At 33.8% G+C, this 14,290-nt stretch overlaps 2 protein-coding genes across 2 annotated transcripts; both read left to right on the top strand.

Moving 5' to 3' along the window:
* Positions 1-5,303: 5,303 nt before the first annotated feature.
* Positions 5,304-11,267, top strand: LOC106654798 (aromatic-L-amino-acid decarboxylase-like). The gene is made up of 9 exons (XM_014374822.2): positions 5,304-5,349; positions 8,223-8,436; positions 8,670-8,903; positions 9,115-9,241; positions 9,740-10,000; positions 10,065-10,182; positions 10,302-10,392; positions 10,532-10,732; positions 10,819-11,267. The coding sequence occupies exons 2-9, from the start codon at positions 8,236-8,238 to the stop codon at positions 11,134-11,136; spliced, it is 1,551 nt and encodes a 516-aa protein (XP_014230308.1). The 5' UTR covers positions 5,304-5,349; positions 8,223-8,235; the 3' UTR covers positions 11,137-11,267.
* Positions 11,268-12,382: 1,115 nt separating this feature from the next.
* Positions 12,383-14,158, top strand: LOC106654757 (spermine oxidase). The gene is made up of 5 exons (XM_014374759.2): positions 12,383-12,534; positions 12,607-12,957; positions 13,027-13,544; positions 13,611-13,889; positions 13,974-14,158. Exons 1-5 carry the CDS (start codon positions 12,407-12,409, stop codon positions 14,156-14,158), a joined length of 1,461 nt encoding a protein of 486 aa, XP_014230245.1. The 5' UTR covers positions 12,383-12,406.
* The last annotated feature ends 132 nt before the right edge of the window (positions 14,159-14,290 follow it).

Here is a 14,290-nt window from a genome sequence, read left to right as displayed (position 1 = left end):
TCTGAATCGACGAATAGTTCTGTCGAATATATTTTCTAATATCACATTATTCTATTGTAAAATAAAAAGTTCAATAAAACCCATCTATTTATATGTATAAGGATGTATGTAGTCGTTGAAAGCTTTCAGCAATCAGTAAATGTACTCCGATAGTGAGCTTCAAAGTTACGAATCATCGACCTTAGCGTTGAAGAAATAGTACATTTTATCAATTATATACACGAACAATACCCATCATCAACCAAAAATACATCGTTAAATAAAAAATAAAGTACGTAGTTATACCACAAACTCAAATTTGAGTGAATACATAAAAAGCCCATACGCACACAATTCTAAAGCACGTGCACGAAAGAAAAGAGGAGGTGCAAATATTGAACTGTAGGGGCGTGTACTATTCTGTTCGTTGCTATGGAAATGTACTCTCAAAACTGCTTAGCAACAGAGGCGTACGAATCGTTTACTTTCTTTGTACATCTTGTTGAATTGCGCAACTCTTTTCATAAATAATTTTTATAAATATACACATCGGTAGACATGGAAATGAGCGTTTTTTTTTCTCAAAAATTTCGTAAAAATTGAAGTATTGAATTTTACATCATTTTTATTAATTTTGCCAAGTATTCTGCGACAAAGTAAACTACATTTTTCAAAGCTCAAAAAACCATATAATAATTTATCTGTTCAATATAGTTTGAATAAGGATAAAGTTGTCTATTAATACGATTCGTTGCCTGAAAGAGACGATAAACTTCCTACTTAACTTCATTATCTTATTTATTCAATAAACTGTCATTCTCTAAAAGCAAATTTACGATATGCGCCACAGATTTCATGTCTCGCAGTCTGGGTAAAAGTAAATATTCAAGGACACTAAGGAACGGTAATTAATTTATGAATAATCAACCCCCCTATGTGACTCTGGCGTGCAAAAGACGTTAGTATGTAAGCCTGGAGTGAGTTTTATGGTTTCGGGAAATTTTCAAGTCGACAGCAAGCTTCTGGTAGAGAGCAAAGGAAGGCTACGTCTTTTTAACTTGTTTTTGAAACAGTTTTATTTTCACGCTATTATTTTGATTAAGGGATGATCGTTTTCATAAATTGATTCAGTCTAATGCGATAACTGAAACAATGAATGATTGTTGCATATAGAATTAATTAGTATTTATTGGTATTTATTTGTATTTATTTTTACTAACGTGATATAATATATGAACAAACCTTCTTTTTATCTAATTTGTAATTATTGTCCTTGAATCGAAGTGCATAAGTAGGAACGTGTAGCTGCGCTCAAATTCTGCGTAAAAAAAAATTGGATATATTTTTGCTTTTGCATACGGGTATGTTATCCTTTCTTAGTTAAGTTTAAAACTTGACTACAGGGAAAACAAACAAAAATAAATTGGTCTATGCATGATACACCGTTCTTAAAGGGTTAAAAGTGTAAAGTGAAATATTCCATTGACTATCGATCATTAAAAAAAAAAAAAAAAAAAACACGCTGATTTGACTAAAATCCGGCTAAGTAAAGTTAGTAAATTATAAAATTAAGTATAATTAAATACTGTAGTACATAATATGTAACATATGTATTAATCAATTTAAAAAGCTGTTATTTTCTCAAGTTTATTGACTGCGCTAGTTTTAAAACTCGTTTTTGAAATTTTCACATCGTAATCAAATTCACATTGTACAAAATATTCGATAACCACCACATTTGAAATAATTATTGATGAATTTAATAAGACAATTTTTAAATTCCAAAAGTTGTTTTTGACTTTAAATTTTGGATTTCTAAGAATTATAATAAAATTGTAAGAATGAAAAAATATGAACTACACAAATACGTTGCTACCAACTTATTGTTATAAAAATTTTTATAAATACATTGAATAATTAATTAAACCCTATAACATTAAAATGTTGTAATTTTATTTCCTCAAGTGAAATTCTCGGAAAGTACGTAATCATGCAAGTGCAAGCAGATGTATTTCATTATAATATCAAACCATTTAAGATTTGGTGCGACAGATGCGACCTTACCAAGTGGAATAATTTCCTATTATTGATCAGCTTAATGTTCAGAATATGTTTTTTCTTATATATTTGCGAGATTTTTACGACTCAAGGCTTGAAATACTTCTTTTTAAGGTTAAAAAAATGAATAATAATCAATAAACACACAAAAACTTTGTGCACATGCATCATCATTAGAAAAAAGTATTAATATTTTATATCAAGTATAACTAAAGGTGTAATTTTAGGTTAAATGAAGTTTTTTTTCTAACTTTAGCACCCATAAAATTATCTTGTCAAAAAAAACAAACAATATGCATATCTAAACGAAAAATATTCCGCTCTTTTTAAATTTACGATAGAAATGGGGTTTACCGTATGAATTATCGATTTTTGTCTTAAATAGAAAATGTAAAACAGTAACATTTGAAAACAAATATTGCGATACAAACAAGACTTTCCGAAATTCCCTTGGGTCTTAACCTAATGATAGTATATTTCTCAACGAGTGCTGTAACGAGTTTTGTTAAAAAACCATATCTGCACCAGTTTGAGATACTATTTTTTCCTACGAGAGCCTAAAATTAGCGGCAAAGTTGCGTATTTTAGGTTAGAGTGGGAAAAATACTTTTTTTAACTTTGAGAAATAAGAGACACCTTGTTCTTATATATTATATGGCTTTGATGATAGGAGGTCGAGCATTACTAATACATAGTCACGGGTTATTGGGCACGCCAATCACACCATGGATTCGGGGCAGCAAATTTTTTAATAAATATCCAAATTTTTTTATTATGCACTTGTATAGTGTGTACGAATCTATTTACTCAATGTTTTTGATGTGAACTCTTTATTGTCTGTGAGGACTTTGAGGAAGGTAAAAAATTTCCTACAAGGAATCTTCGTCAAATCAGAATTTTGAATTGTTTTGAATGTTGTAAGATCGACGTATAAATAGACGAATCGGTAACTTGATTGTAAACGAACATAAACTAGTTTGAACGTTGTCTTTCCCGATGAAACAAGCCATAACACCAAAAGCTAAATTTTATATATTCATATTTCGCGGTAGTAAATAGAAAGATCTATTGTTCAATTAAGACCCCAAAATGGATAAAATTCAAAAGAAATCCGAAAAAGTTGTCTCGAAAAATAATTTAAGTGAACACGACTTTGTTATTTCGGACGACAAACAACACGTGTGTAAAATTTGTCAAGAGGCATTTACACTAGAATCAAGTATGATAACACATCGAGACACAATTCACAGTGAACAAAAAAATTACGCATGTGACAAGTGCGAGAAAAAATTTGAGTTCCGAAGTCAGTTAAGTAGACACCAAATATCAGTACACAAAAGCCGCAAAGATATTACATGCGACAAGTGCGAGAGAAAATTTGAAAATAAATTAACTTTACTCAAACACAAAAAAATATTCCATGAAGTTTTTAAAAATCACTTATGTGAAATATGCGCGAAGAGATTTGACAGTAAAAATAGTTTACTCATACATATAAAAACAGTCCATGAGGGTCCCAAAAATTTCGCTTGTGACAAGTGCGGGAAGAAATTTAGAAATAAATATGATTTGTTCGTTCACCAGAAGACAGTCCACGCAGGTCGTAAAGATTACGCATGTGATAAGTGTGAAACGAAATTTGGACAAAAATTACGTTTGATCAGGCACCAAAGGGCAGTACACGAAGGTTGCAAAGATTTTGAATGCGACAAATGCGAGAAAAAATTTGGATATAAAAGCAGTTTGCTCTTGCACGTAAAAACGGTCCACGAAGGTCGAAAAGATTATGCTTGTGACAAGTGCGAGAAAAAATTTGGGCAACGAAACAATTTGATAAAACACCAAAAAACAATCCACGCTGGTCGCAAAGATTACGGATGCGATAAGTGCGAAAAGAAATTTGGACAAAAATATAATTTGCTTTACCATCAAAATACAGTCCACGAAGGCCGGAAAGATTTTGCATGCGACAAGTGCGAGAAGAAATTTACACAAAAACCGAGTTTGCTCTACCACCGAAAGGCAGTGCACGAAGACCGGAAAGATTACGTATGCGATACTTGCGATAAGAAATTTGGAGGTAAATCATATTTGCTTTTGCACCACAGGATAGTACATGAAGGTCGTGAAGATTTCGCATGCGACGATTGCGAGAAGAAATTTAAACAAAAATCGAGTTTACTGTATCACCACAGGACAGTTCATGAAGGTCGCAAAAATTATGCATGTGTCAAATGCGAAAAGAAATTTAGACATAAATCGACTTTGGTTTTACACCAAAAGGCATTCCATGATGGTCGTAAAGATTTTGCATGCGACAAGTGCGAGAAAAAATTTTTAATAAAACCAGATTTGTTGAGGCACCAAAAGATAGTACACGAAGGTCGCAAAGATTACGCTTGCGACAATTGCGAAAAAAAATTTGGACAAAAAGTGCATCTGCTTATCCACCAAAAGACAGTCCACGAAGGACGCAAAGATTTTGCATGTGATAAGTGTGAGAAGAAATTTGGACAAAAATCAGATTTGTTGAAGCATCAAAGGGCAGTACACGAAGGTTGCAAAGATTACATATGTGATTGCAAGAAAAAATTTGGACTTGTAACGGATTTAATCAGACATCAAAGGACAGTTCACGATGATCGTAAAGATTACGCATGTGACGGATGCGAGAAGAAATTTGGATAAAATGTGCAATTGATCAGGCACCAAAAGATAGTACACGAAGGTCGCAGAGATTTTGCGTGTGACAATTGCGATAAGAAATTTGGACAAAAATGGACTTTACTTTCGCACCAAAGGACAGTACACGAAGGTCGCAAAGGTTAGGTATGTGACAAATGCGCGAGAAAAATCGGACTTGAATATCATTTGCTTTGGGTCAGAAAAGAAGTATACACGAAGGTCATAAAGTCACGCGTTCCCCAATTGATGGGCAAGGAATGATTATTGACAATTGTAAATATGTATTTGAATCTCATATTTGAGCAGTAATTTAAGCTATTGAAAGTGTTTGTATATTATATGAAAACCATTTTACAGAAGACTCTACAAATAAGAAAAAATGATATTGAATCAAACTAATCAACTTAAGTTAGTAGAAGTTGAAACTTACAACCATTTAATAAACAAATGTAAAATTAAAGTGTCATAACTAGCTCAAGTGTGTTTTTGGAATAATTATATCCATTTCAACTAATTACATTTGAAGGACTATATTCTTTAATCGACTGATTAACAAATGTGTTCCTCATCATATGCAATGGTTCTTCTCGTCGTTCGCTTTCTTTGATGACTTGATCAAAGTCCATAGTAAGAAAACATATATGAGGCGTTTCAGCCCAAGTGTCCCAGCGCGGCGGCCGCACGGCACTTTTAGGCGAAATTGCTTAATTTCTATCTCGCTGTAAAACCCCCAAAACGCACTAAAAAAATATGTGACATATGATTTCGATTGGAAATTTCTTCAGCTTTCCAATGGCGAAGTCAGATTTTTGAAAATTTTCCATTTTCTACGGAAAATTGTAAAAAAACTTTTAACATTAAATATCTCAAAAAGCGCATTTTTAAGATTTTTTAAAGTAGTCTCAATCGAAAGCTGAAGAAATTTCCAATCGAAATCATATGTCACATATTTTTTTTGAGTGCGTTTAGGGGGTTTTACAGCGAGATAGAAATTAAGCAATTTCGCCTAAAAGTGCCGTGCGGCCGCCTCGCTGGGACCCTTGGGCTGAAACGCCTATATTCCACATTAAACACTAAGCAGAAATATGGAAGTCGATTTTCAATTTAAGGGCTTTGCTTTAATTATACACTTATTTTTCACATTGATAAAAAAAAATCATTCATACAAGTGTAATTTTGCGAGTCTAAAAATTCTAATTTTATAAGCTTCGCAAAAACTTTTGAGCGAATATCTCTATAAAATGTATGTTTATTCAAAGGATTCTGTCCCAATTTTTGCTTAAAACCTCATATTTGCTCAAAAATGAATTGAATGATTTAATTTTACAAAAAAAACCTTTGATTGAATGAAACAAATGATGTTTATTTTACGAAAATTTGAAGAAAAACAACAAAAATACAAGTGGCCTAACATTATACATGATCTTCTACAAAGATGTGTGTAGAATGCATGTGTGTAGGTTTGATTGCCTATTTGTAGGCGTTAATTTAATTATTCATACTATGATAATGTGTGTGCATGAAAGACATAATACATTTCCAGTAAAAACTTTAATGTCCAAATCAAATGAAATTAGCTTCATTGACTTTATATTAGAATTTTCAAAGGGTTGAATATCATTGAATTTCTAATTAAAACTCACAAGCAATAAATGCACTGCTAATTGGGCAATTGGTTTTTCAATGTTGAAGCTTACATTATTTCATTGTGCGACAATAGGTGCAAAAAGCACTGCCAAAAGCTCCCTCCTATGAATGTGATTATTTTTATTTCGAAAAATAAATAATAATAACCCAGGTTTTTGTATTAAAGTAACGCTTTTCTGCGATTGGTCAATTTCTTTTTTATTTATCAAAAGTGAGATTAGATACGTCAAAATTAGCCAACTTGATTGTAAAGGATTTTTCTTCACTCAACCACTACAAATGATCGAATATTTAAAAAATTAGAATTTTTGGTGGAATTAAATACATTATGATTTTAATTTAAGTGTATATCATATATCAATAACAACGTTACATAATATTTTTCAAATACGGCAGAGAATAGAAAACAAATTAAAAAAAAATTATTTTTGTATGAAAATCTTAAATATATTTTGAAATAATGAACTGATCAATTCATCGACCAATTATTTATTAAGGGTAAAATCTCTTATCAAAAAAAGAGTTCAGTTTTTTTTTAATATTAGACTCTAAGCTCTTTAAACTGACTGTTAGCTGGAACTGACTTTGAAGAGAAAAGAAAAATTGAATCGTTTGAAAACGTCTATTACAGCCACTAAACCAGTTTCAAATCTTTTTTGAAAAATTAAAATCTAATTATGAATTTTGAACTTGAAATTAATCTATTCCATAACTAACTTTTTGAACATTATTAAAAAATTAAATGAAAATCATAAAGATCTTTTTGAATAAATATCACAGGCCAAGATTACAAATTTCTTTGACTAATAGGAAACTTTTTTGGTAAACACGGGTTTTGAATCACTCCGGGTTTCTACGTTTGCGCAGGTATAAATTTTCCTGCACATTATGTCGATGAATGTTTCTGATTAAATCCTAGCACGCGCGTCATGATAGTAGTATTTTCAAAATGAGCGCAGAATACTACCAGATGAATGAAATTAAATCTTAACGGATTTTACGATGCTTGAAAGTAAATATATTACAGAATTTTACGTGACACCGGTAAACTCCCGAGATCCGCTCAAGGTTCTGTCACCTCGAATGGAACATTTTTAATTTGCTTCGAACTACCGGTTTTTTTATTAAAATTATTCCATAACTTTAATCATAAATGATTTAACAAAAAATGTATGTAATATTGCCATTAATTTGATGTTACTATAAAAATAAGAAAACTACTTAAAAAATTACGTATGAATCTTTGGATATTTAGTATTCTAACATTTATCAAACAATTAATGCTTTTAGTAGCTCTAAGAATGAGTAAATTACACAATGAACATGTGAGTTTATTCCGTGAAGAGATGTTATGCTTAGAAAAATTATGTGCGTAATAAAAACAGGTCAGTAGGACCTATAAAAGAAATGAATGATGCAGTTGAAATATCATGTTCAAGGCAGACTCTTGATATCAATTTTTTTTTCATTTAAAACTCTCAAATAGCTGTTTTTTAACGGTAAAAATGAAGTGCACGTATCACTTTTTCAACTTATGAAATATTATATTTTATTTGATTTAGTGAAATATTTGGGTAAATTAAAGTAAAAAATAGAACGTCATTTTCATATAATATTGCTCGATAATCATTTTGTTTTTTGCGCATCTTCATATTTCCGATTGACTAAAATTATATTTCATCGGAGAGCACAGAGAAAGTAGAAAGTTTACCTCAGCTAAATATTCTTCACAACTCGAGCATACCGTCAGTCGACTGTGGAACGTTGAGTAGTATAAAAATTATTCGCTCCGCTCTAAGAGTTTTGAGTGGCTAAATATTTAAATTTTTTTTCGATTTCTATACATGTGCTAGAGTTACTATAAACATGGAATCGCAAGATTTTCGTGATTTTGGAAAATTCATGATCGATTATGTAGCTGATTACAATGAAAGTTTGCGTGAACGTGAAGTACTTCCGAATGTTCAACCTGGTTATTTACTTAATTTACTGCCGAAACAAGCTCCTGAAGTTCCAGAATCTTGGAAAGATCTCGTTGCAGACATTGAAAATAAGATAATGCCTGGGGTGAGTTTTGATTGATTTAATTTTTGAGAAGTATTTAAAAATGTTTGTAGGAAATAGATGATGTTTTTTATTTTTTATTTCAATACACGTAAAATTTCAATAAATATCAAGTCAAAAAATTGTCCCAAAAAAGAAATAAGAATATTTTTATTCTTATCTTTTTTTATTTTTGATATATTTTTATTGTACAAAAGTAACAATTTTTTAATTTTTTTCCAAACGTTCATTTATAGATTACTCATTGGAATTCCCCGCACTTTCATGCCTATTACCCTACCGCAAATTCATATCCAGCTATCGTTGGAGAAATATTAAGTGCCGGGATTGGATGTATCGGATTTTCCTGGATAGCTTCACCTGCTTGCACGGAGCTAGAAATGATTACTATGGATTGGTTGGGACAATTGCTTGGTCTTCCAAAAAAGTTTCTTAACTCCGATGAAGGTCCTGGTGGTGGTGTTTTACAGGTTGGTGTTTAATTTCAGTATATAGTTACAATAAAACTTTTGCTAGTTCTAAAAATAATTTATCATTATTTTTTATTTAAGAGAGTATAATTTGTAAATATATTTCTAAAGTAGGGTAATATTTTTACTGTCAAAATAAATTGAAAAAAATGATATTCAAGTTAGATTGCTAATAAATAAATTATCTTGTAATTTTATTTAAAAAATGTAGGGATCTGCGAGTGAAGCAACACTTGTGGGCTTACTAGCATCAAGAGAAATAACCGTCAGTCGCATTAAAGAGCATTCTGAACTGGATGAAGGAACTATTAGATCCAAATTGGTCGCTTACACATCAGGTATAGAAAAACCTAAATTGAACGCATTGCTTTTAAAAATATAATATTATACGAAAGAAAAATCTTAAAATACGAACGTGATATTTCTAATGTACTTTTTATCTTAAATAACCAATAGTATGTTGCAATCATTTAGTTTTACATTCATTTTATAAAAATAGTTTAGAATTAACTAGATAATAATAATCTGAAGTTTTTTTATTTAAAATTTAATTTAAATAAAAAAACATTAATAATGGCCATTTGACCAAAATGACCATTTAAATTATTTCAAAATACTTTATAATTCGTTGGCTGGTTTTATCTTAACTATTCATAAAATGTCGAGCATTTCCTATGGGAACCAGTAACATTTTTATCTAAAACGATACTATTTTTTTAGTACTTTCTGAAAATTGTTGCCAAACTAAATACAAATATCAAAAGATTACTACATTTTCAGTTTATAGCTTTTTATTTTTACTGAAAATGGAAAACTTACGTTTTTTTAAATTTTAGATCAATCGAATTCAAGTGTAGAAAAAAGTGGACGACTTGGATCGATGTTAATGCGACTCTTGCCAACCGATGACAATTGTAGTTTAAGAGGAGAAACTCTTTTGAAATTCATAAAGAAAGATATTGAGGACGGTCTAATACCATGTTTTGTCGTGGCAACTCTAGGTACTACTCCGACGTGCGCTTTCGATAATTTAGATGAGATCGGTCCGATTTGCAAAGAATATAATATCTGGTTACACATCGATGCAGCTTATGCAGGTATATATTTTTTTCATGCGGTTCTCTTTCGACAAATGCAATTTAATCATTAAAATTATCTAAGGAGCGGCATTCGTTTGTCCTGAGTATCGTTATCTAATGAGTGGCGTTCAGTATGCCGATTCATTCAATTTCAATCCTCACAAATGGTTACTGGTTAACTTTGACTGTTCAGCTTTATGGTAAGTAAACATTTTTTTCTCGAAGCGCGTTTACATTTATCGTATATGCAATTAGACATGTTTTTAATTGTTGTACTTCAAATTAAGTTGAATATGAAATGATTTTAATACTTTTCTAGGGTCAAGGATGCTAGACACTTGACTGAAGCATTCAATGTCGAAAGAATATATTTAGCGGACAATAAGAAAGGAACAGTACCTGATTTCAGGGTAGGTTAATTAAAAATTCTATTACCGTATAGCCATTCAATAAAAAGTATTTCCTCTAAAACTGATGCGTTATATTTAAAATTGGTATATTTATCACCAACAGATTACTGATCTTTTATTTTACGCTTGACATTTTTAGCACTGGCAAATACCATTAGGCAGGCGTTTCCGAGCTTTGAAGTTATGGTTTGTTTTGAGACTATATGGCGCTGAAGGTCTAAGGACATACATAAGAAGAACTATTGAATTAGCAAATAATTTCCGAAAATTCATCGAAGAGGATGAAAGATTTGAAATCGCCGTGGAGTCTAAAATGGGTTTGGTTTGCTTTAGATTGAAGGTTTGTAACGTTGATATTTTCTTGAATATTTTATAAATGATTAAATGATTAAATGATTAAATATAAAATATCGATGTAAAATTTAGGGTGAAAATACTTTAACTGAAAAACTTCTTGGAAAATTGATGGCAAGAAGAAAAATATACGTGATTCCTGGTGCATACAAAGACAAATTTTTAATTCGGTTTGTCGTATGCAGTCGTTATACGATTCAAGACGATATAGATTTCGCATGGAATGAAATCAGTACTCAAGCTTCTGATATTGTAAAAAGTATCAATCATCAAAACGGTGAAACAATATCAATCCCGAAATTGCTACAGAAACCTGGAGAAATGACGAAAAAAATTAAAATTTTAGAAATGGATAACGACAAACAAAATTCGACCTTCGCGATAGAATAAGCGATAACATAATACTAATTAATAAAGATCATACATCTCCTTTTTTGAAAAAATCAATCAAAATATTTTAGATTATGTGTGACCATGAACATTTTAAAATTTGTTAAAAACTCATTTTCGTACAGAATATCATAAAGCAAAGGTTTCTGTATGTTGTTAAATGATATTTTAAAATTTCTAATTTTCATGATGTTCAATTAAAATGAAAAAAGTTGATTGATTTCACCTTTTTTGCTTGAAAATTGCTGAAGTCAATCGTTAAAAATACTTCATTATGTGAAAAAGTTCATCTCATAAATTTCTTTATTTAGTATGTAATGGCATTTATCGACATATTGTAGACTATTCATTATCAATTATATTTATGGATAATAAAAACACGTTGTAAAAATTGACTTGAAATTATTTGTATAAATTTATAATTTTCTCTAGATGCAAAATTTTGAATCAAAATGCTTTGAAGTATGCATTTGATATAATATCGATCAATTTGGTAAAAAATAAAGGTAAGAGGATGCTGAACTTCAATTGAGAATGGATATGTGTGGAGATTTAAACTTTTTTTGTAAATCGTACAATTAAGTTTTTTTATGTGGCTATACATGAATTTTATCCCAAAATGATTCTATTCAATCAAATTTTCAATGATCATCGAGATATCGTTCAATTTATACACGAAAATCAGCGATCTAGTTGGTCCGACAAACAGCATAATAATTTCGTATAAGAATAAACACATTGTATGTTTGTTCATCAATCCTATTTTAAATCTCATCTTAGTTCTGGTTTTTTTCTATTGTATAAAGATTAAATATGGTTTTTACTTGAGCTTACCGAATATCAAAAATCAAAAAATTGTTTATAAAATTGTATGTACTCTGAAGTTGGCTTGACCGCAGTGTACTTCTCTGTTCGTCGTACATCAACCAATTTTTGGTTAGTTAATCCGTTATAGACGCAGTCGTATTTTCAACTATAAAAATATTACCTTATGCGGTAAAAGTCGTTTAAAATTAAAATTCGTATTCAATGAGATGCTTGTCAATAAATCCCGGCAATCTATTCGGGTACTCAAATTCTTCTCAGACAGGTGAACCATTATAAAATTATCATTCATAAAGGCCATAAATCGAGTAAATCGATCTCGCGTAAGTAAGAAAAATTACATTACAGACGATTCGCATTATGGAAAAACGAGGGGACGGAAAAAAATGCACTGCCGGCCTGTACGAAATTAACGAAATTCGATACCTGCCAGTTGGATCCGTGCATGCTCGATCCGTGCAATCCAGAGCCGACGGTCGTCGTGATCGGCGCCGGAATGGCCGGCCTGTCTGCCGCTCATCGGTTGTCGCAGTGCGGCCTGAAAAATGTCACAATCCTCGAAGCCACTCATCGGTAGGCTACTTTACTTCGTTGCAGCGACCTCTTGGAAATGAGAGAAAATTTCATCGCAATTACCTAATGCAGGCCAGGTGGCCGAATTCACTCGTGCTGGCTGGGCGACGTGGTCGCTGAGATGGGTGCGACTTGGATCGAGGGGGGCTGCCTGGCAAATCCGGCATTCACATTAGCCGCCCAAGAGGGTCTGCTCAAGTCGCCATTAATCAGGCTGGATCAGAGCAAGGGGCTCTTCTGCACGAGCGAGGGCCGAGCCATCGATTTGCCGGTGAGCGTGACGGCCTACCACGCGTTTCGACAGATCGAGCAGCAGGCCGTGGCCCTGTTCACTCTGGGCTGCGGTCGAAATCACGGCGACTTGCTGAGTTTCATGGGGATCAGAATCCAGCAGGAGATTCATAATTTTCCCGAGGAGCAGAGGTGAGTGGACGAGAACAATTGAGTGCTTATGATATTTGAAATGAAAAAAACTACACGCGGGCTACGTAGGTACGACGCCGCGCGCGTCATGTACGGCTTGACGAACTGCGTGCGCTGTCGATGCGGCGACGATCTGTCCCTGGTCTCGGCCGATCAGTTCGGCAGCTACGTCGAGATTCCCGGAGGTCGGGTTCGGGTGCCACTGGGCTACGTGGGTATTTTGGCCCCGCTGCTGCGCGACATTCCCAGCTGCGCCCTCAAGTACTGCAAGCCCGTGAGCTGCATCCGGTGGGGCACCATAAGCGAGTCGTGCCCGCGAGCCCTGGTCAAGTGCCAGGACGGCGAGGAGTTCCAGGCCGACTACGTGATCGTCACGGTGCCGCTGGGCGTGCTCAAGCACCAGCACAAGTCGCTCTTCTGCCCGGCGCTGCCCGTGGAAAAGGTCAAGGCGATCGAGAATCTCGGCTACGGATTCGTCAACAAAATCTTCCTCGAGTACGAGCGGCCCTTCTGGGTCTGGCACGAGGGCAGCATTCGCTTCGCTTGGTCGGCCACCGAGCTGGCGGATAGGTGTGATTGGCTCAAAGGTATACAACGATTTACGATTTGAATTTGCATTGCTCTCCACGTTGAACAAATCGTTTTATTTTCAGGTATTTCACATATCGAGGAGCTGACGGGCTCGCAGCACGTGCTCTGCGCCTGGGTCAGCGGTAAAGAAGCTTCGGACATGGAACTGGCCTCCGACGAGGAGGTCGTCGAGTCGATCACTCGATTATTGAGACAGTTCACGGGAGATCCGACTCTGCCTTATCCCACTAATTTACTACGCAGCAAGTGGTGCATGGATCAGTATTTCGCGGGATCTTACAGTTACATGGCGCTCAACAGCACAGTGGGGCATCAGTGCGACTTGGCTAGTCCTGTTCCAGGTTCGAATATTTTTCATAAATACATTTAAACTTGTTGTTAGCGAAGTGTATCTTATCATCTTGTGGCATTGTTTTCGTACTCAGGCTCCTGCGAACCCGTCGCGCCGATTCTATTTTTCGCCGGAGAAGCGACGATACCCGGTCACTACAGTACGGTTCACGGCGCGAGACTGAGCGGCATTCGCGAGGCCGATAGAATCATTCAGTTGACGAAGAGATTCGGTGGTCCTCCGAAGAAACAGCCCGACATTAAACCGGCTTGTCCCTGATGTGAATCGTTCAGTTAAGTTTGTCTCCAAGTCTTTCGTCATTTTTTTTTTTTTGATTCGTATTTTGTAAACGTTCGTCGAAATGAATAAAAAGGCATCAGAAAAACGTTTGAACAAGTAAATTTATTGCAC

This window comes from Trichogramma pretiosum, unplaced genomic scaffold (genome assembly GCF_000599845.2).
Source record: "Trichogramma pretiosum strain Unisexual culture from Peru unplaced genomic scaffold, Tpre_2.0 scaffold63, whole genome shotgun sequence".
Taxonomy (NCBI): Eukaryota; Metazoa; Arthropoda; class Insecta; order Hymenoptera; family Trichogrammatidae; genus Trichogramma; species Trichogramma pretiosum.
The sequence above is the reverse complement of the archived record's forward strand: the minus strand, read 5'-3'. Positions and strand labels throughout refer to the sequence as shown.